Source organism: Chlorocebus sabaeus, chromosome 17, assembly GCF_047675955.1.
Source record: "Chlorocebus sabaeus isolate Y175 chromosome 17, mChlSab1.0.hap1, whole genome shotgun sequence".
Taxonomy (NCBI): domain Eukaryota; kingdom Metazoa; phylum Chordata; class Mammalia; order Primates; family Cercopithecidae; genus Chlorocebus; species Chlorocebus sabaeus.
Window position 1 is genome coordinate 59,651,280 of NC_132920.1, and position 19,978 is coordinate 59,671,257.

The window sequence follows — 19,978 nt, forward strand, 5'->3', positions numbered from 1 at the left end:
TAGTACATAATTCCGTTTTGAAGACTTCTGCTTTAAATTTTCTCAAACTCAGCCTCTAAATACATGCTTCTACTCCCCAATCCTTCTGCACATTTTGGCTTGTTATTTTCTAGTCTCTGCTCCCAGAGTTTGGGTCTCCAAGGTCTTCTTTCTAGATGAAACTATTGACCTATACTCCACCTTAATTTTCTTGTGGTCTCCAGTGGCATTTCATACTGCTCACCATTCTTTCTACTTGAAATTCTCTTCCCTTGTTTTCGTCAGTACATTTTCCTATTATTTCATTCATCTCTCCAAATGCTTCTTTTCTCTTTCCTCAGCAGAATCTTCTCCTGCACCCATAACCATGGGCCTTCTCCAAATTTCTATCCTTAGCTCTCATCTCTTCTCCATTTGTGCTCTTCCTTTGGGTCCCCTGAAGATTCCCTCTTTATGATAAAAACAGTGATCACTTGTGTAGTGATAACTTCCCCAAGTTTATATCTGTACCTCTGGCTTCTCAACTCCACTCATGTCTCCAACTGCTCAGTAGACAGATGCACAGGATATCCCACCATCCCATCAAGCCCGCCCAGAAGGTCATTGCTTTTCCCCTTAGCGTCACCCCCATGCCTCTCAGTAGTCTACTGTTTCTTAATCTCTCAGGCTAAAAAGTTTTGTTATCTTTAATAAATCCCTTTCCTTCATCCTCTATGCCCTGTGTCCGAGTCCCTTTCCTTCTTCCTGCAAAGTGTGATCTCTTCTATTCAATTTTGCATCCCAACTGAGTCCTGACCTTTATCACTACCTCAGCTTCACAGCTTATCTCTCTTACTATGGACTCTGCTCATTTCTAGATATTTTACATAGAACTAATGGATGTTGTTTCCTAAAACACACTTTTTAAAATTTAGCAAAATTTAATTGAGCGAAAAGCAATTTGGGAATCAGGCAGCCTCCAAACCAGAATGGATTCAGAAAGACTCTAGCACAGGTCCTGTCATTGAAAAAGATTTATGGACAGAAAAAGGAAAGCGATGAATAGAAACACATTTTTTTTAAGCTCAGAGTAGTAACATGACTTACCCACTGGCATCACAACAATAAGTAAAAGAGCCAAGAACGAAACTTAATTCTGCCTCCCTCCAAAGCCTGAGTGCTTTCCATTGCCCCAGTGATCCTTGGTCTAACATTCAAAATTCAGACACAGCCTACCTCACCAGCTGGTGGTGAAGTGATTGATTCTCTCCAGTAGGTCTCTGACTTTCCCAGCTGGGGTTCTTGCAGTTTTAACCCTACTAAAAGCTCTAGGATCTGACCCACTTAGGGCTAATTAAATGATCCCCAACAAAGCCACTGAAGAACTCCATATGAAATCAGCTTTTTGGTCGGTTCTACTTAGACTTTACACAGTTCTGATAACAAGGTCTGGTTCTGTGCTTCATGCCAAATTATTGCATTCATTTAGGTTCAATATATTTGATCCCCTAAGGATAGAGTCCTCCAGTAATGGGATCCCTCAGTCCTTTGGGGTCCTAGCTTCCAGTTCTGGTTACTGGCTCTTCTTGACATTAACAGCCCAGCTAAGTGGACATCCACCTGTATTAGCTGCCCTGTAGTCTGGCTGGCTAACACTTTTTCCTTCAATTACCTGGATCTCCATGAATGTCCTTCTGCTGAAACTATTCAGTTGCCTGTTCAGGTCCTAGACCTACCTAGACTCTGCTTCCTGTAACTCTCCACACCTGTCAGATCTATCCTGTTCCAACGAGCCCACCAGGTACGTTATTCTCCACCATTTGACTACATAACCTGTATTTCAGCCAATTTTAAAAAAAAAAAAATTCTTTTTGAGATAGTGTCTTGCTCTCTGGCCCAGGCTGGAGTGCAGTGGCACAATCTCGGTTCACTGCAACCTCCACCTCCTGGGTTCAAGAGAGTCTCCCACCTCAGCCTCCTGAGTAGCTGGGACTACAGGCGCATGCCACCACACCTGGCTAATTGTTTGTAATTTTTAGTAGAGATGGGGTTTCACCATGTTAGCTAGGATGGTCTCGATCTCCTGACCTCGTGATCTGCCCGCCTCAGCCTCCCAAAGTGCTGGGATTACAGGTACGAGCCACCGTGCCCGGCCTTAAAAAAATTGTTACTCCTCACCAGATTTGTTTCAAAACCCCAGGTCCTTTTTGAAGCTGGCAAGGGATCTCTTCCTCCTTCAAGATCCAACTATACAGTAATCAATCGGTAAGATGTACTGAGTGCCTACTGTGGGTCAGGCTCTGTGCTGTACACACAACATTTCTGGGTTTTTTTATTAATTCAAACTTTTATTTTAGATTCAGAGGGTACAAGTGCAGATTTATTACACAGGTATATTACATGATGTTGAGGTTTGGAGTCAGATGATCCCATCACCCAGACAGGGAGTACAGTGCAGAAGAGGTAGTTTTACAGCCCATGCCCTTTTTCCCCTCCTTCCCACCTCTAGAAGCAGAACAGTTCTTGAGCAGACCAGCAGTTAGTAAACTAAAGCAAGTTCTAAAGTTAGGAATCTCCTTAAATCAAATGAAGACTCTTTCTAATGTATCATTTCCCCAAAACTAAATCAAAATCGGTCCTCAATTGGCTCAGGTTTATTAGATAATAATTCAGTCAACAAATATGCACTTTCCTCAAATCTAAAGAGAGAAAGCACAGCTCTGCAAAAAACATGAAGACTTTTCTTCTACTTCACATCTCTTTATAATTATACTGCCATCTAGTGTCTATCAAAGGAGGAAATAGTTGACATAGCTAAGAAGCTGTATTAATAAAAAACATTCTAAATAAGGACTAATCATAAACATTTAAGTATCTAAAACAGGTAATACTTTCCAATGAGCAAAAAATATGTGTCTCCAGTCAACAAAAAGAAATATGTCTTAATTCTGAGATTACAAACATTGTATTTAAAACTATATTTAAGTTTATTAAGAACAGGAAACTAGTCAGATTCACAAGCAGCATGTTGCTTAAAAGAACAATTCAAATATATTACTTAAAGAAAGAAGTCTGAAATTTATTTTTCTTCCATAGAACATGATTAACCACCTGAAAACTAGCAATTAGAAGCTGAAATTAAGAAAATTTGGGCTTACCTGAAAGTGCAAAATTATTGTCCAGATTAATCCCAAAGTCAATTTGGGATTTCCATCTGTTATGTCATCATTTCTAATATTCACTAATTTCACCTGTTTTGTATGTGAAGAAGAGATAAAACCAACTGTTTATCAAACCTGAACCAGTTATCTTTACCTACATAAAAGCACTTCTAAATTATACGAAGAAAAAAATTGAATAATTTAAATACCAGTAGTCAACTAAATACTGTTTTACCCTTATTCTCAATCATTTTATATTACAAATTATACGATAACAACAAAGAAAGAGCAAGTATTGTTGCATTCTTGTCTTCCACCGCAGACATCCCCAACCCAACCCCCAAACCTATACAATAGGGACTGGGCTGCACAGCAGGAGGTAAGTGGGCCAGGAAGCATTACCACCTGAGCTCTGCCTCCTGTCAGATCAGCCACAGCATTCGATTCCTATAGAGGTGCAAACCCTATTTGTGAACTGCGCATTTGAGGGATCTAGGTTGCGCACTCCTTACAAAAACCTAATGCCTGATGATTTGAGGTGAAACAGTTTCATGCTGAAACAACCCCCACTACCCCCACCACCCAGTTCAAGGAAAAATAGTCTTCCATGAAACCAGTCCCTGTTGCCAAAAAGGTTGGGGACTGCTGTTCCAGAGCAAGTACTAAAAGCATTCACTTGTCAATACAAAAGTACAGCTCCTCAAGTGAGAAGTCCTAAATACTTGGGATCTTTAAATTAGAAATAATTTTGTCTTTTAAAAATAAATTTTATTTTACTCTTACCATTAAGTATGAAACTATTCTAACAATTCTAATAACTTTCTCAAATTTCCATTACAAGGTTTTAAAATAACTAGCATTATCTTGCTATCAATATGCCATAAATATATAAGTCACTGAGCATTTCGAAGGCTGTTCAAATATTTTAAAATAATATAATACTCAGACTTAAAGCTTATCAACTGTAAAACTGTGCATTCAGGTAAATAAATCCAATGATGATCCATTTACTTCCTGGACAAAATCATTTAATATCATGAATTTAAATACTGAGAATTATATACTATGATATTTAACATTTTACTTCTTGGACAAAATACTGCCAGAAAACATTTCAGAAGTATCCTTCTGGAATCTTCCACGAGAATGATGAACAATGAGCAAACATCAATATATTTAAGCACTGAGGATTTAGTAGTATTTAATAGGGAAAAGCATCTTAATGTTCATAATATTGACGAATAATAATGAAGAAATAATAAAAGCTAGTGTTTACCTCTCCCTCTCTCCCTTGTCTTTTTTTTTTTTTTTTTTTTTTTTTTTGAGACAGGGCTCATTCTGTTACCCAGGCTGGAGTGCAATATTGCAATCATGGCTCACCACATCCTCAATTTCCTGGGCTCAAGTGATCCTCATGCGTCAGCCTCCCAAAGTGCTGAGATTACAGGCATGAGCCACCACACCCAATCTCTACCCTTTTTTCAAACTATTAAAAAAACAAAATTGTTGCTGTCCCCTCTGACTCTCACTGTCTTCAATAATTTTCAACTCTCCTACATTCTTTTTCTACCAATTGAAAAAATTACCAATATTTTGGCTTATGACACTATAATATGTAATGCCATCAAATCAAGATCATATCCAATATATTATTAATTATTTTCCATGATTTCTCCCGATACCTCAAGCAAGTTGGGGGCTATTGTCAGAAATGCTGTTATATCTTTACTCATAAATTATCCAATATTATCTACTTATTAAAAACAAAATATTGCCTTATTACTACTAAGTATGAAAAATGCTTACACTTAATTAAAAGTATTATATAAAGTATTTTTATAAAAATTGACTATTTTTATATATCAAGTATAAAAAATAAAGTATTGCTTCCCCACAATTAAGAATTGTTCATAGGCATTCTTAACATTCTATTGCTACTAAAATGTCAGTAACTTCCTAGGCAAATGCAATCCAATTCAAACAGAAAGAAAATCAGTTGTTCTTATATAGATGGAAATGTAGTCACTTATAATTCCTCTGGGCTTATCCCTACTACTAACTTCTTTTCTTGGGAGCACATGTTTAAAAACATTTTTAAATATTTGCTTCCCCAAAGCACAAGATTACTGGTTATAATTCACAGGCAAATTTAACCTTGTCATTCCTTGACATGTTTCTACATAGATGTATTAGTAACGTACGTTTATATGATTATAGTATTTTCAAAACATCATACCTGGCGTCTTTTCAAATAATCAAGTGCAATCTGTACATTCTGTAGTCTGTGAAAACGCATCCGACCTTTTTCTCTGGGCTAAGAACAGAAAAATGCAGGTATAAAAAAGAGTTTCTGTTATCACAGACCATGCTAATTTAAATATACTTTCTGTTCATCTTAATATATCAAAACAGTATTTACCGTTTAGGTAAGGCCATAAGATTTTCTAAGAAGTTTTTAATTTCTTTATATTGTCTGAGATTGAATGTAAACTATTACGGATTTTTTTTCCAAGTATGTTTTATTTAAACATATACTTTATGACAATTTTTTTATTTAAACAAAAGGAAAGAGAAAATGTCACAGAACATATAGATTTTTAATATTTGGTAATAAAACAATGCTAGCCTACAATTATTTAGCCATGGAGGCACAAAAATAATTAAATATCATTCATCATTTTACCTTCTTACTGAACACTATTAGCAAGAGTGTTTTATAACTGTATATATACACACACACACATATATACATATGGCATATTAATGAAAATGAGATAAAGTAGCATGCAGTTAGTATAAAAATCACCAAGAAGGAGAAAGACAGAGAAGGTTTACTTAGCCATGATAGAGAAAGAGAGAAAACCAATTAAAACCATATATTTCCTCTTTATTTTATTTTAGCTTTTTCACAAAAGTGGACACTATGATAATCAGAAAGGACTCTATACTCGTTTTACTCTACTTGGGGATGGACACAATTATTTTCTCAGTCTCAGCAAAAGTGACAGACGAGAATTATTTTCCTTAATGCCGTTTCCCTTAGGAAACGTTACAAGTTAGCATGAAGGAAAACATAAGGAAACAGGGCTGAGAAATGCTTAGAAAAAAATACAAAGAATGGAGCTGAAATTTATCACATAAAATCTTCCAAAGGGAAAAAAGAAAAAAGACAATTGACAGTTTGGCTTCTTCAGTATGTATAGGTTGCTGAAGCCAAAGGTGCCATAATAAAACAGACAGCACACTACAGAAGGAAAGGTAAGTTCTGCATAACAAGTAGAAATGATGTTGATAAATTTACCCACTGGATCCAACAAAAGCACAATTTCCAGTAAAATCAAGGGGCACCAGGTATGCAGAAGACAAAAGAAGAAGCACGTCTGTCTTGCAAAGGTAGGCTGCAGTCAACTAAGAGTCATGGAGATTAAACAGCTCTGTGAGTTCTATTGGGATACTGGATTTTTAAATCTCCCTTTTAAATACATGAGATACATTAGAGAGGTAAAACATGTCCATCAAATACCTATTGCCAACAGGTGTGGTTTAAAGCAGAAACTTAAATACTAAAAAAATTTCCCTAAGTTCTTTCATAAACAGCAATAAATAGTTGCCATGTTTGAAATATCACTTCCAGAAATTGAAGGAATTTGCACAAAAATTTGTAGACTTGTAAAATTTCCATGTTTATATACAATGTATATAAAATTGTTTAACTAAAATGCCATCATGTACTTTAAGTCTGTTTAATTACCATGCAGTGCACAGTAATGTATATATAATTCAATCATTTTTAGCTCTCTGAAAGTAATTTAAAGAGAAAATATTTCCTTTGTCCAATTTTTTGGTACACACACATCTATCTCAATGTGGGTTTTGGTCCTTTCTATGCTTTTCTAAAAAGGAGCCTGAACCCAGGAGTTACTTCTCTATCAGGTTAGCGCTCACCGCATGGGAACGGCTAGGTTAGTCAAGTTATGGGGGCGACACCTACCCCCTTATCCTCATCCTCCACATCCTCATGCTGTTCATATTCGCATGCTTCTGTTGCACTCACCAATCGTAAGGTCTTCAAAAAATCTCGCTCCCTTGGCTAATGAATATAACAGACAGAAGATAGGACAGCAAAGACACAAGACAGACCAGAAATGAAAAGAAGAGCATGAACAGAACATAATGAAGGAGGAACAGGTAACAAGAAGGGGAAGTAATGTTCACAAAAAGAAAAAAAAAAAAATGACACCTGCGGAATGGGTTAGATCATTTTTCAGAAAGCAATGTTTATTTTCTTGCTATTTGTAAGTCTTTTAATATGTGGTTATATTATGCATCCAACTTCTGCTAAGCAAAAAAACCCAAAGGTAAAAAAGAAGCAAGAACAAAAATAGTATTTTAATTATAGAACTGATTATATAAGTGAAGTAATCGAAGTGCTTCAATCTCAAATTCACGTCATTTGAAGTTTGAAAATGCTTAGGAATCTAACCAAAACTTCTTTTTCAGGCAGAATTCACAGCTCAAAAGATGAATGTTGCAAAAATCTGAATAGTCTGCACTGAAAACACACTGGTCCTATGCAGAAAAGATTACACGTTCTTCAAAATAAGAAAATTAAAACTTACCAAGGTATCTCCTGAAAGAACCTCTAAAAGAGAAATCAAATTGTGTCCATCCCTTAAGTCTTCATAGAGATCATTCACATGCTTTCGAACCTACAAAGAGAAAAGCAAAATTTGGGGTCCTAGAACTCAGAATCATCCTAAAAAGGAGACAAGTAGAAAACATTCCTCACATGGTATTCACTCACACACCTACTTTTAAATTTTTAAAACACTTATTACTTAAAAACTAAATTTAATTTAAAAACTTAAAAAAGTGAATTTCAGATTAATAATTCAAAAAGAAAATTCAAATTATTACATTTTTAAGACACTAGAAAAAACATAAGCCTGGACTACTACATGGGGTTACAATTCTTCAAATACGGGCAATGCCCTGACTTTATTCATGATTCCCGATACAGCGGCCAGTGCCACCTTAACAAGAGGGTAGAGTTTTCACCCCCGCAGTTGAACTTCTAGCCCAAAACAGGATCAAGGATGCAGAGGAACATTTTTAGAAATCCATAGACGTGGGTTGGGTGAAGGGTACACGAGACTCTACATATTATTTTGTCAATATCCCATGAGCCTATAATTATTTCAAAAAATTTTTTTGAAATCCATACATGTCAGGTTAGAAGGCCTCTGTCCAAACCCTCCTCTGCACAATATAAGTCTTCTTATAATGGAAGATTTTCGTAAACAGCACAAAATCAACAATCAACCTACAATAGCTTCCTCCGTTCCACAGGCCTGATTTAGAAGTCTGTGATTTTAGAACCCAAACCATCAAAGATTTCCCAAAAGCTTTGTTCAGCCTGCCAAGTAGGGATAGCTCTAGTAACCACGTGGCCCACTACAAGGTTTGTGTTGGACAGACACATGTCAAAGCAGGCTATTAAGATTACTGTTCCACAGTGGGCTGGCACATTTCCATTTTCTCACCTTTCAGTAATTCTGGGCTGCTGCCATGAAAGGAGACAAACAACTGGGCCAGAAAGAAGCAGGAACCAGAATCCCGCCTACTTCACCCATGGCACAAGCCCTGTATACAAATGAATCCAACTCCTTTGCACCTCCAAAATGTCAAGTGAATATATAGCACAAAGTAATGAAAAGATCTAAACTTATGATCAAAACTATGTAACTACACAAACACAAACACAAGAAGAGGCCTAATGTAAACTGGAAGCAAACTTTTATGGTAAGTCTCTCAGTTCCGAAAAATAGTTTAAATCCCATAAAATTTTATTATCTTAATTGACTCTCCCTATATATATATGTTTTACAATATCTTTTGTTAGTGTCAGAAAATGTTTTTGATTGATGAAGAAAAAGTTCCCTTAGGAATTTCTTATCAAATTTACCAGCTTTTACATCCAGTGTTCTGGCACTATTTATGTAAGTCACAGAACCTTTTAATATTCAATTACCCATCTAGGCATAATTAACTACAAATAATATAAATACTAAGCTTAGGCTCAATAGCTCTACCACAAAGTAACTGTTCATGTCAATAGTACCATTGAAATGACAGCAAAACTGAAGGCGAATCAAATTACTTTTAACCAAGTCTCCATCTTTACAAATTGACATTTTATTTTGATTTCCTAATTCCCAAGGAGTATCAGTTGAATCTCTGATGTCATAATACCAATGTAAGACAAAGTATAACAACACTTTATTCCCCCCAAAAAATGTTATAACACATTTTAAGCAATACTTGTTTAGAAAATCCCGTAAATACGGCTGGGTGCAGTGGCTCATGCCTGTAATCCCAACACTTTGGGAGGCCAAGGCAGGTGGATCAATCACCTGAGGTCAGGAGTTCGAGACCAGCCTGACCAACGTGGTGAAACACCGTTTCAACTAAAAATACAAAAATTAGCCGCGCACAGTGGCAGCCACCTGTAATCCCAGCTACTGAGGAGGCTGAGACAGGAGAATCACTTTAACCCGGGAGGTGGAGGTTGCAGTGGGCAGAGATCAAGCCATTGCACTCCAGCCTGGGTGACAGAGTAAGACTCCATCAAAAGAAAAGGGAAGGGAAGGGAAGGGGAGGGTAGGAAAGGAAAGGAAAGGAAAGGAAAGGAAAGGAAAGGAAAGGAAAAAGGAGAGGAGAGGAAAGGAGAGGAAAGGAAAGGAGAGGAAAGGAAAGGAGAGGAAAGGAGAGGAGAGGAAATGAGAGGAGAGGAAAGGAGAGGAGAGGAGAGAAGAGGAGAGGAAAGGAAAGGAAAAAGGAGAGGAAAGGAAAGGAGAGGAAAGGAAAGGAAAAAGGAGAGGAAAGGAAAGGAGAGGAAAGGAGAGGAGAGGAGAGGAGAGGAGAGGAGAGGAGAGGAGAGGAAAGGAAAGGAAAGGAGAGGAAAGGAAAGGAAAGGAGAGGAAGGAAAGGAAAAAGGAGAAGAAAGGAAAGGAGAGGAAAGGAGAGGAGAGGAGAGGAGAGGAAAGGAAAGGAGAGGAAAGGAAAGGAAAGGAGAGGAAAGAAAAGGAGAGGAAAGGAAAGGAAAAAGGAGAGGAAGGGAAAGGAAAGGAAAGGAAAAGAAAGGAAAGGAAAGGAGAGGAGAGGAGAGGAGAGGAAAGGAAAAAGGAGAGGAAAGGAAAGGAAAGGAAAGGAAAGGAAAGGAAAGGAAAGGAAAGGAGAGGAAAGGAAAGGAAAAAGGAAAGGAAAGGAAAAAGGAGAGGAAAGGAAAGGAAAGGAAAAAGGAGAGGAGAGGAAAGGAAAGGAAAGGAAAAAGGAGAGGAGAGGAGAGGAAAAGAAAAGAAAAGAAAAGAAAAAGAACCTGTGAATAACCAAATAATTTACAAAGGAATTATCCATTCAATTAGAATATTTATCTTGAGATACCATGAAATGACAACTCTCTCAACTTCTCAACTGTACTTCAGAGATTAATCAATTTTCAAGGGCCTTTTCAGGAACATATCTACTACATGCATGATATGTACGCAAAGAGATAAGCACTTAACTGAAATGAGTACTAATACTGCAATTTCCTACTCATGGAAGACAATTTTTCCACAGATGCAGGGGAGGGTGATTTTGGAATGAAACTGTTCCATGTCAGATCATCAGGCATTGAATTCTCTTAAGGAGAGCACAACCTAGATCCCTCACATGCACAGTTCACAAAAGGGTTTGCAGCCATGCAGTGGCTCATACCTGTAATCCCCAGCACTTTGGGAGGCCAAGGTGGGCGGATCACTTGAGGTCAGGAGTTTGAGAACAGCCTGGCCAACACGGCAAAACCCATCTCTACTAAAAATACACAAAAAAAATTAGCCAGGTGATGTGGCGTATGCCTGTAATCCCAGCTACTTGGAAGGCTGAGGCAGGAGAATCACTTGAACCCGTGAGGCGGAGGCTGCAGTGAGCCGAGATTGTGCCACTGCACTCCAGCCTGGGCAACAGAGTGAGATTCTGTCTCAGAAAACAAACAATCAAAACAAAACAACAGGGTTCATGCTCCTATGAGAATCTAACACCATCACTGATCTGGACAGGAGGCAGAGCTCAGGTGCTAATGCTGGCTGGCCCAGTGCTCGCCTCCTGCTGTGTAGACCACTCCCTAACAGGCCATGGACCAGACGGGACCAGTACCTGTCTGTGGCCTGGGGGTTGGGGACTCTTGTATTAGAGCACTGTAAGAATTTACTCAGTCCCATTCTAAGGCACGAGCTTGAATTTATAAGGCTAAGACCTACTTAAAAACAAGGTAGAAAAGCTAAGCTTGTGAATGTCATGTACATTAACACATCTAAATCTGTGTACTTCTCAGTTATATCTCCAATATAACCAGAAAGCAGCCAAACTCTAAAAAAGCCTGAATGGGAACACTAAAAGATTATATTTATATAAACAACATTATACAGCTCCTGATCCTCAGCCAGCTGCTTCATTTCTCAAAATAAATGACTTTATTGTGCAGGTCTGATATCCTCAGTACACAGAAGGACAGTAGAATCCAAGCACATGATTGGGTTGGGGGCTTCCAGAACTGTAATAGTGCTGAGAATTCTGTGCTCTCTGGTCCACTATGCCTACAACCTACCAGACTCACATTTCACTCTATATTCCACTTCTTGTGTCTTTCTCACTCCAGGACAGTTAAAGATGGGGAGTGACTTGCCAGCTTGACTTGCCAGACTGAACAAAACCCTCTACATAAGGGAAACTTTCCCAAACCAGGTGTCATTTGTTACCATTGTATTTATGCAACAACAAAGAAAAATTAAAACACACGTTTAGAGAAGGAAAATAATATTATGCCATGCAAATCTAAATTAGGAAAAGAGGGCCAGGTGCAGTGGTTCACGCCTGTAATCCTAACATTTTGGGAAGCCGAGGTGGGTGGATCACGAAGTCAGGAGTTCAAGACCAGCCCGGCTAAGATGGTGAAACCCTGTCTCCACTAAAAATACAAAAAGTTAGCCGGGCATGGTGGCAGTGAGCTGAGATCATGCCACTCCAGCCTCGGTGAAGGAGTAAGACTCCCTCTAAATTAGGAAAAGAGAAAACCTGTGATAAAGGAAAAGGCATTTTAGTCCCGCTTCTGCCCCTGGCCTTATGAATTTGTACCAACAGCCTAAACTCTCTAGGCTTCAGTTTTTGTATCTTTAAAATAAAGGTTGGAAAACAGAAAACTCCTAGTTCAACCTAAAGAACAAAAAGTCTGTAATCTTTAAATCAAATTATTATCATTTTTTAAAATCAATGACCTGTCAACTTAGAAAATGTATAAAATAAAAGCTACTCTTAAGACTTATGGCTTAATTTCTCAAGAATTTTAGAAGAAAATGCAGAAATAAACTAATTTAACTTCTATGATGCTTGAAAAAAATCTAGAGAGACTGGCTATCCCCGATACTGCCTGCTTTTCCTGTCTCAGCTGATTATTCTGAGGGTCCACAGAAATACTGTACATGGAAAATGTCCTACAAAATATAAGATATCATTCTCCGAAAAGCAAATGTCACTAACAATAATAAACAAAAACATACACACCATGAGTTACTACTAGATGCCTAACTTTGTGCTAAGTACTTTATAATACTGGGTCAGTTTCCTCAGCACAAATGAATGGAATAAAAGAGGATGCTATTAAAAATTAAAAATCAACATTATGGGTAAAGGGTGGTCGGGAATGAACTGAGGGGAAAGAATTGGGGTTCCAATCTAATCTAGCAAGAAATTTAAGGGAAAGAAAAGAAGGGAAAGTAAACAGTTAAAGCCTACATAGAAAAGCTTTTATTTTACCCCAGGAGTGAGTCATAGGCATTTGGCCTGGTAACTGTCCTTCACAGATGACTATACTAACTGCCAATATCCCCAACATTCCATTTTCAGTTTTTAATAAAGCATTCCTTCTTCTCTTTTTGGATACTTTCTCCCTATGGGACAAAAAACTGTCTCGATCAATAGTGCTAAAGGAAGTGATGAGCAAAGTAAAAGCACTATGAAATACTCTGGGATTAACTTACATAACTTGAATTACATAACAAGGGTGATACAGCATTTTCTGTATTTCACACAATTCTAGTAGAATTTTGCAGTACTTTTAAAAAATATGTATACAGCATTGCACCTAGAGTTTACCTCTAGGGGGCACTAATATTTTACTTAAAAGAATATCCCAAGAAAGAAAAATAGACTAGAAAACACTCTATGGGCAACGAAAATTCTAAACAAGATGCTGGTGATGACATGGACAATATTTCAAATTTATTTTGGAGAGAGAACAGAGTAGATCACACCAGGTCTGTATTACCTAACTGGCTTAACTGATCAAAAACACTACACCGAAAATTTCCTTTTGTTAACCTATAATTGTTTGGTTTTATATAGGCTAAATCAAATTCAGCTTTGAAGAAAAGAGAATCATTATATAGCTGCTTGCTGAATGTTTAAACTTCCTTTTTTAAAAGTCTAACGTTACAGTGATTGATGTTAATCTAGACAAATTTCACAAAAATTTTACTTCCCATTATTTAAACATATTACTATTGCTTAGCTGCAATTCAATTCAGGTCATAAAGTATTTATTGAGCATCCATCCATCATACGCCACGGTATCCTTTAACTTCTATGGGTACAAAGATGAATAATAAGAGTGCCACCTCTTGAAGCCTGTAATCTGAGATGAAAGAAATTTAGGAAAGAAATTGCAGTATAAAGTAAATGCATTCAGAGCACACTCAGTAAGCTATGAGGAGCTTAACCCAATCTGGGGTCTTCCCAGCAAAGAAGAAGGGAATGTTCCAGGTGAAGGGAGGAGGAAGAATAAAGGAAAAAGGCAAGGACACACAAAACTATATATGAGTTAGAAGGAAGGAAAGCAGTGATGAAGTCAATGAAGCATGAGGTGGAAGATGAGGCTGGAACGATGCACGAGTGGACACAGAGGCTTTATATCCGAGGTTAAGAAACTTGAACTTTTCCTACACAAAGAAAACTATGAATTTTAAGCAGAATGAGGCCATAATATCTCTGACCAATATAAAAGCTTCCCTGTAAACTATTATCTTAAGCAAAAACAAATCAATCACAGGTAAAATCAAGGGCCCAATCATTACACAATAATAGAGGAAAGGTCCCTCAGGAAAAAAGGAAACTGGAAGAGACATTCCATTAATGAAGCTTGGGTAAAATGCAGGCATCTTAGTGTGCTCTGCAGCAGGGAGCAAAACATCAGCCACATAAAGGGTTCACAGTCCTCTCTTAAAGAAGTTATATATCTAAAGGATACAGTATTCTGGAAAACAATCAGCTATCTTTAGAAAGAAACATAAATAATAAAAGAAGACTTGTCCCAAATGAGATTGCCTCACTGGCTTGTACAAATTGGGTGATGAGAAGAAGGATAGTTTAAACGCTTTAGTGAAAATTATAAATTAAAACATTTTTCAATGCAATTTTTTTAGATCAAACAAGTACGTTCATAAAAAATAAGCTGTCAAGTTCTCCCGGGTGAGTTCCTTATAGACAGCCTACTTGAAAAAATAAATAAAGGTAACATAAATATCAATATATTAACATATTAATTATTGATAAGAAAATTAATGCTTTTAAAATACACAAAAAAAATGCTCAGAAACATTGTATTATCTTAAGTAGCTGCCTTATCTAAAGTGGTTTTTTCATTACAAATTTATTCAGTACTACTTCTTCAGGAGTTGTGAAAGACTAAAACTACAATTCATATTCTACCTAAATTATTATAAATGTGAAATTGGTACAGTTGAGTATAATAGGGAAATACTCTTTTTTGGCATGATAAAAAGGTGGTTATGGTTTTTTAAGGTACTATGTTAAGTCAACATTAATTAAGGCCACATAGAATTAATCTCCTTTAGGTTATTTTTAAACTATGAAATAAAGATATTAGTTACACATCTTAAGGTATTAATGGATAAAATAATAGAGACTTTTTTTAAAATCCACATTGGCACTAGGCAGTACAAATAATGTGTCTACTTTCTTTGGACCTGATTCACTCCTTCACAAAGAAGGTTTCTCTTTTAAGCTTCTGGGTTGGCAATCTATAATTAAAATGCAAAAACTGAATGGCCTTTTCTAGTCTTTCACCACAAGGTGGAACTAGGTAGTTAAATAAAATAAAAACATTTATTAATACATTACAGATAACACTTTAAGATTTGGGGTATTTTAGTCACTGTTTCATCTAGGTATTTTTATTCTCTTCTATACAGTTTCGCCATGGTTTCAGTAACCTTTTTAAAAGGCTATTTCCATTTGTAAATATTTAAGTAGGTAACTTTTCTGTAACAGTTTGAGGTTTGGGTTGGTTGGTTCTGGTTTGGTTTGGGTTTAGGTCTCTATCTATCCTATCTTCCCTTTTGTTAGCAAGAAAACACATTAAAAATCTATTTTTGCTCACATTTTCCCCTGAACCTGTAGATTTTTCATCTCTTGCATAGCTGTGCAGATCTTGGTGTGGGGCAATTATAATGTAACTGAAAGGGAGAAATAAATTCACAAATCAATATACTCCGCATAGTGTATCTTTATTGCTATCTGTACAGTTCCTTGGAGTTAGTTTTTATTAAAGATGTATTCTAGACAAACTCCATACTACAATGTCTAACAAACAAGCATTGGTTTGTAAAGGCATCAGCATTACCCATTCCATATAGGAGAGAGGGAAGAACAGCTAATAAATATTATTGTGCAATCTTTAAAAAGAGGAGGAGGTATTTTAGATAAGACTAAGGATGCTTCTTTCCAGTATTCTGTCTGTTTGGCAGGAAAATATGGGCATTACCTTTTACAAGTTTTTCAAATATCCTCTTAGCTCCTTACTTATATAAATCTTTCTTTAAACTCTTTATCATCACCTCAAAAAAATCACGGTAAGTACTACTGTGTCAAGAGCAATTTTTAACACCAGCATAAGAAAAAGATAAGAAACCAATCGATATCCTTATTATGCTCACCTTTTTCCTACTCCTCCTACTTTCTCATAATTTGGGCAAAAGAAAAAGCTGGGAAAGAAAGGGTCAAAATCACTTAACATGTCTAACGAGAAAACCTACTCAAGGAAACAAAATTTTGATTGAAACAAGTGAAAATGTGTGGTTGTAATATAATGACTGTTAGGCAGGAATCTAGACCCAACATGGCGGTGTTACCCGGCGTAGCAGGCCTTTTGTTAAAGACTCCCTTCACCCTTGTACACACCCGCAGACTTACATGCATCAGAGTTCCAGCTGGGCAACCACACTCCCCTTCCTCATGACCCTTACTCGACTCCTGCCCTAGTAGTTTCAAGACCCCCCCCGAGGCCCTGTTGGTACAACCAGCTTCCCTAGCTCTCAGGCTATAAAAAGCCCCTACCCTCCTCCCTCAGTGCGACTTCCTCGGCCCACACCTTTGGACCGAGGAACCTCGCCCATGAGTCCTAATAAAGGCTATTCTCACTGCCATTTGCCTTGTGTCTTCATTCCCAGTTTGGCTCCAGCCTCAGTTTACCTTTACATTTGGTGCCGAAACCCAGGAGGAGACCCCCTCCCTGGATCCCTGCCAGGTCGGGCAGGCTCTCCTCTTCCCGAGCCAGGACCTCCTTTCTGAGCCAGGAGCCGTTTCACCAAATCCAAGACTCAATTTGATCACTGCTGGGTAAGTTTTCCCCCATCCTGTAGGCTCCCTCCGGGAAGTCCCTGTCCGAAACACGTGGCCACGTCAGGGGCTCCCTCTGGTCAACTGTAACCTTGGCACCAGGGACAAGGAGACGTCCAACCTCCCCAGAAGCCGCCGTACCCTGCACTCCACGTGGCAGTAGGAGGACACTCCCATTGCCGCCGGACTGCCCGCCTTAGGACCATGGGAACTATCCAGTCCAAACCAAACCGAAAATCCCCTCTGAGGTGCCTCTTGGGTAATTTCCAGACTTTAAGTCTCAGCCAAGACCTAAAACAAAAGTGGCTCATTTTCTTCTGCACAGTAGCATGACTGCAGTATAAATTGGATAATCAGTCTCAGTGGCCTGCAGAAGGTACTCTAGACTTTAACATTCTCACGGATCTGACCAACTTCTGCAAGAGACTAGGCAAATGGTATGAGATACCCTATGTTCAAGCCTTTTGGGACTTGCATTCTCACCCAGATCTCTGTGCTCAATACTCGTTAGCTCAGGTCCTACTCGCAAAGTCTCTTCCCTCGAGCAAGGAGAGGGATGATTCCTCCTCTTTTTCTGAGCCTCCTGTCACCCTATCCCGGCCACCCCTTTGGTCTCCCACCCAATCTTCTCCTTACCTTGACCCACCATTATCCCCATCCTTGTCAGTGCCTCCCCTCCCTTCCACCCCTCCTGTGCCCTTGCCAAACCCGATAGATTCTGTCTCCCCTAGCTCCACCTCCTCCCCTTCCCCACATGTCTCAGCCCATACTCGGTCCAGGACCGACCTCCTGTGTCCCTTGCGAGAGGTGGCAGGTGCCGAAGGAGTAGTCCGGGTCCATGTGCTGTTTTTGCTGGCAGACCTGTCTAAGACTGAAGAGTGTGTAGGCTCTTTCTCAGCCAACCCCACTCACTATTTCAAAAAGTTCAGATATCTGTGCTAGGCATATGACCTCACCTGGCATGATCCCCATGTCATTATGACCTCAACCCTGTACCCTGAGGAACGGGAGCGTATCCTAGCAGCAGCCAGGCAGCACACTGACCAGATTCATTTAACTGACCACACCATGCTGGTTGGCACTGAGGCAGTGCCCTCAGCTGAGCCCAACTAGGACTAGCAGGTTGGTCAGGCAGGCCGCTGCAGCCGGGATATGATGTTCCAGTGCCTTCTTGCTGGCATGCAGGCAGCCTCCAATAAGTCAGTCAATTTTAATAAGTTAAAGGAGGTAGTCCAAGGCTCAGATGAAAATCCGGCTGTTTTTCTTAACTGACTGACAGAGTCACTTATTCAGTACACCCGCCTTGACCCTGCCTCCCCTGCAGGAGGAGCCATCTTAGCTTCATACTTTATTTCTCAGTCGGCCCCCAATATCCAAAAAAAAGTTAGAAAAGGCGGAGGAAGGCCCTCAAACTCCCATCCAGGATTTAGTCAAACTGGTCTTCAAGGTCTACAACTCCAGGGAGGAAGCAGCTGAGGCCCAACGACAGGCCAGGCTAAAACAGAAGGTACAACTCCAAACCCAGGCCTTGGTAGCAGCCCTGAGACTGGCCGGCTCCAGGAGCTCCCAGAAAGGAGGTACTACCCGAGTGCCACCTGGTGCCTGCTTCAAGTGCAGCAACGACGGCCACTGAGCCAAGCAGTGCCCCAACCCAAAGGAGCCAACCCACCCCTGTCCGAACTATCGCCAGATGGGCCACTGGAAGTCGGACTGCCCCAACCTGAGGACGGTCGCTACGTCTCCACGTGATGACCCTCCTCCAGGTACTGGAGGTGCCTTCCAACTCCTCGACACCGACGAAGATTGAAGAGGCCCAGACTCAGGAACCCCTCTTACTCTCGCCGAGCCCAGGGTTATGCTCCAGGTAGCGGGTAAGTCCATATCTTTCCTCATGGACACAGAGGCTACCTACTCTGTTTTGCCTTCCTTTAGTGGCCCCAGCCACCCCTCCACTGTCACAGTCATGGGAATTGATGGCACTCCCTCCACCTACCGCCAGACTCCTCCTCTGTCTTGCCACTTGGATGGCTCCCTCTTCTCGCACTCATTTCTTATCATTCCTTCGTGCCCAGTCCCCTTGTTAGGACGAGATCTCCTCTCCAAGCTAAGGGCCTCAGTTCACTTCCGACCCAACCCCTCCCCACACCTTGCGTTCCTCTTCCCTCTTCTCTCACCTGACAAACCTCACCAGGCTGACCCCCTACTCCCGTTTCCAGTCCCCATTAACCCTGAGGTGTGGGACACCTCCACCCTGATCATTGCCCAGCACCACACTCCAGTCCACATCTGGCTAAAAGACCCTTCTAAGTTTCCCTCTAGGCCCCAGTTCCCTATCTCCCTTGAACACCGACAAGGACTAAAACCCATCATTACACGCCTGCTCCGGCTGCACATTCTAGTTTCCGCCAACTCACCATGCAATACTCCTATCCTGCCTGTACGGAAAAGCTCTGGAGCCTATCGCCTTGTGCAGGACCTACGCCTCATCAATGAGGCAATAGTCCCTACCTTTCCAGTTGTTCTTAATCCATATACACTCCTCTCGCACGTTCCCCCTGACACCACTCATTTCACTGTCCTTGACCTGAAAGATGCCTTCTTTACCATCCCTCTAAACCCAGACTGCCACTTTTTGTTTGCTTTTACATTGGAAGATCCAGGCACTCATATTTCTTCCCAGCTGACTTGGACTGTTTTGCCTCAAAGGTTCCATGATAGGCTCCATTTTTTCGGACAGGCACTGGCACAGGATGTTGTCCTCTGTCCCCTGACCCACAGCACACTATTGCAGTATGTCGATGACTTATTACTATGTAGTCCTTCCTAGGAGCGTTCCCTTGCAGATACTGCTACACTTTTAAATTTTCTAGGTGACCGAGGTTATCAGGTTACCTCAGCTCAGGCTCAACTTTGCAGCCCTTCTGTCACCTACCTAGGCATACTCCTCACACCCACTACAAAAAGCCTCACAGCAGATAGAATAAGCCTCATTGAAACTCTCCAGCCTCCTCAGGATGCGGAAGAGATCTTGTCCTTCCTAGGACTGGTGGGCACAGTGAGTCTTATCCCGTGGCCCGACTCAGGATCTTTAAGGCCTACATCAAGGTCGTAAGCAGCCTTGTCAGCCT

The 19,978-nt window shown here is 39.8% G+C and overlaps 1 protein-coding gene across 19 annotated transcripts in view; it reads right to left on the bottom strand.

The window, feature by feature from the left end:
- The window catches only part of DST (dystonin), a 486,601-nt gene that overhangs the window by 231,031 nt on the left and 235,592 nt on the right, over positions 1-19,978 (bottom strand). For all 19 annotated transcript variants that reach the window (XM_073006092.1, XM_073006096.1, XM_073006083.1 and 16 more), the window contains 3 exons: positions 7,739-7,828; positions 5,356-5,433; positions 3,117-3,209 (listed from right to left, as the gene is read on the bottom strand). In XM_073006092.1, the coding sequence (XP_072862193.1) occupies positions 3,117-3,209; positions 5,356-5,433; positions 7,739-7,828 (261 nt within the window). The remainder of the gene's footprint in view (positions 1-3,116; positions 3,210-5,355; positions 5,434-7,738; positions 7,829-19,978) is intronic.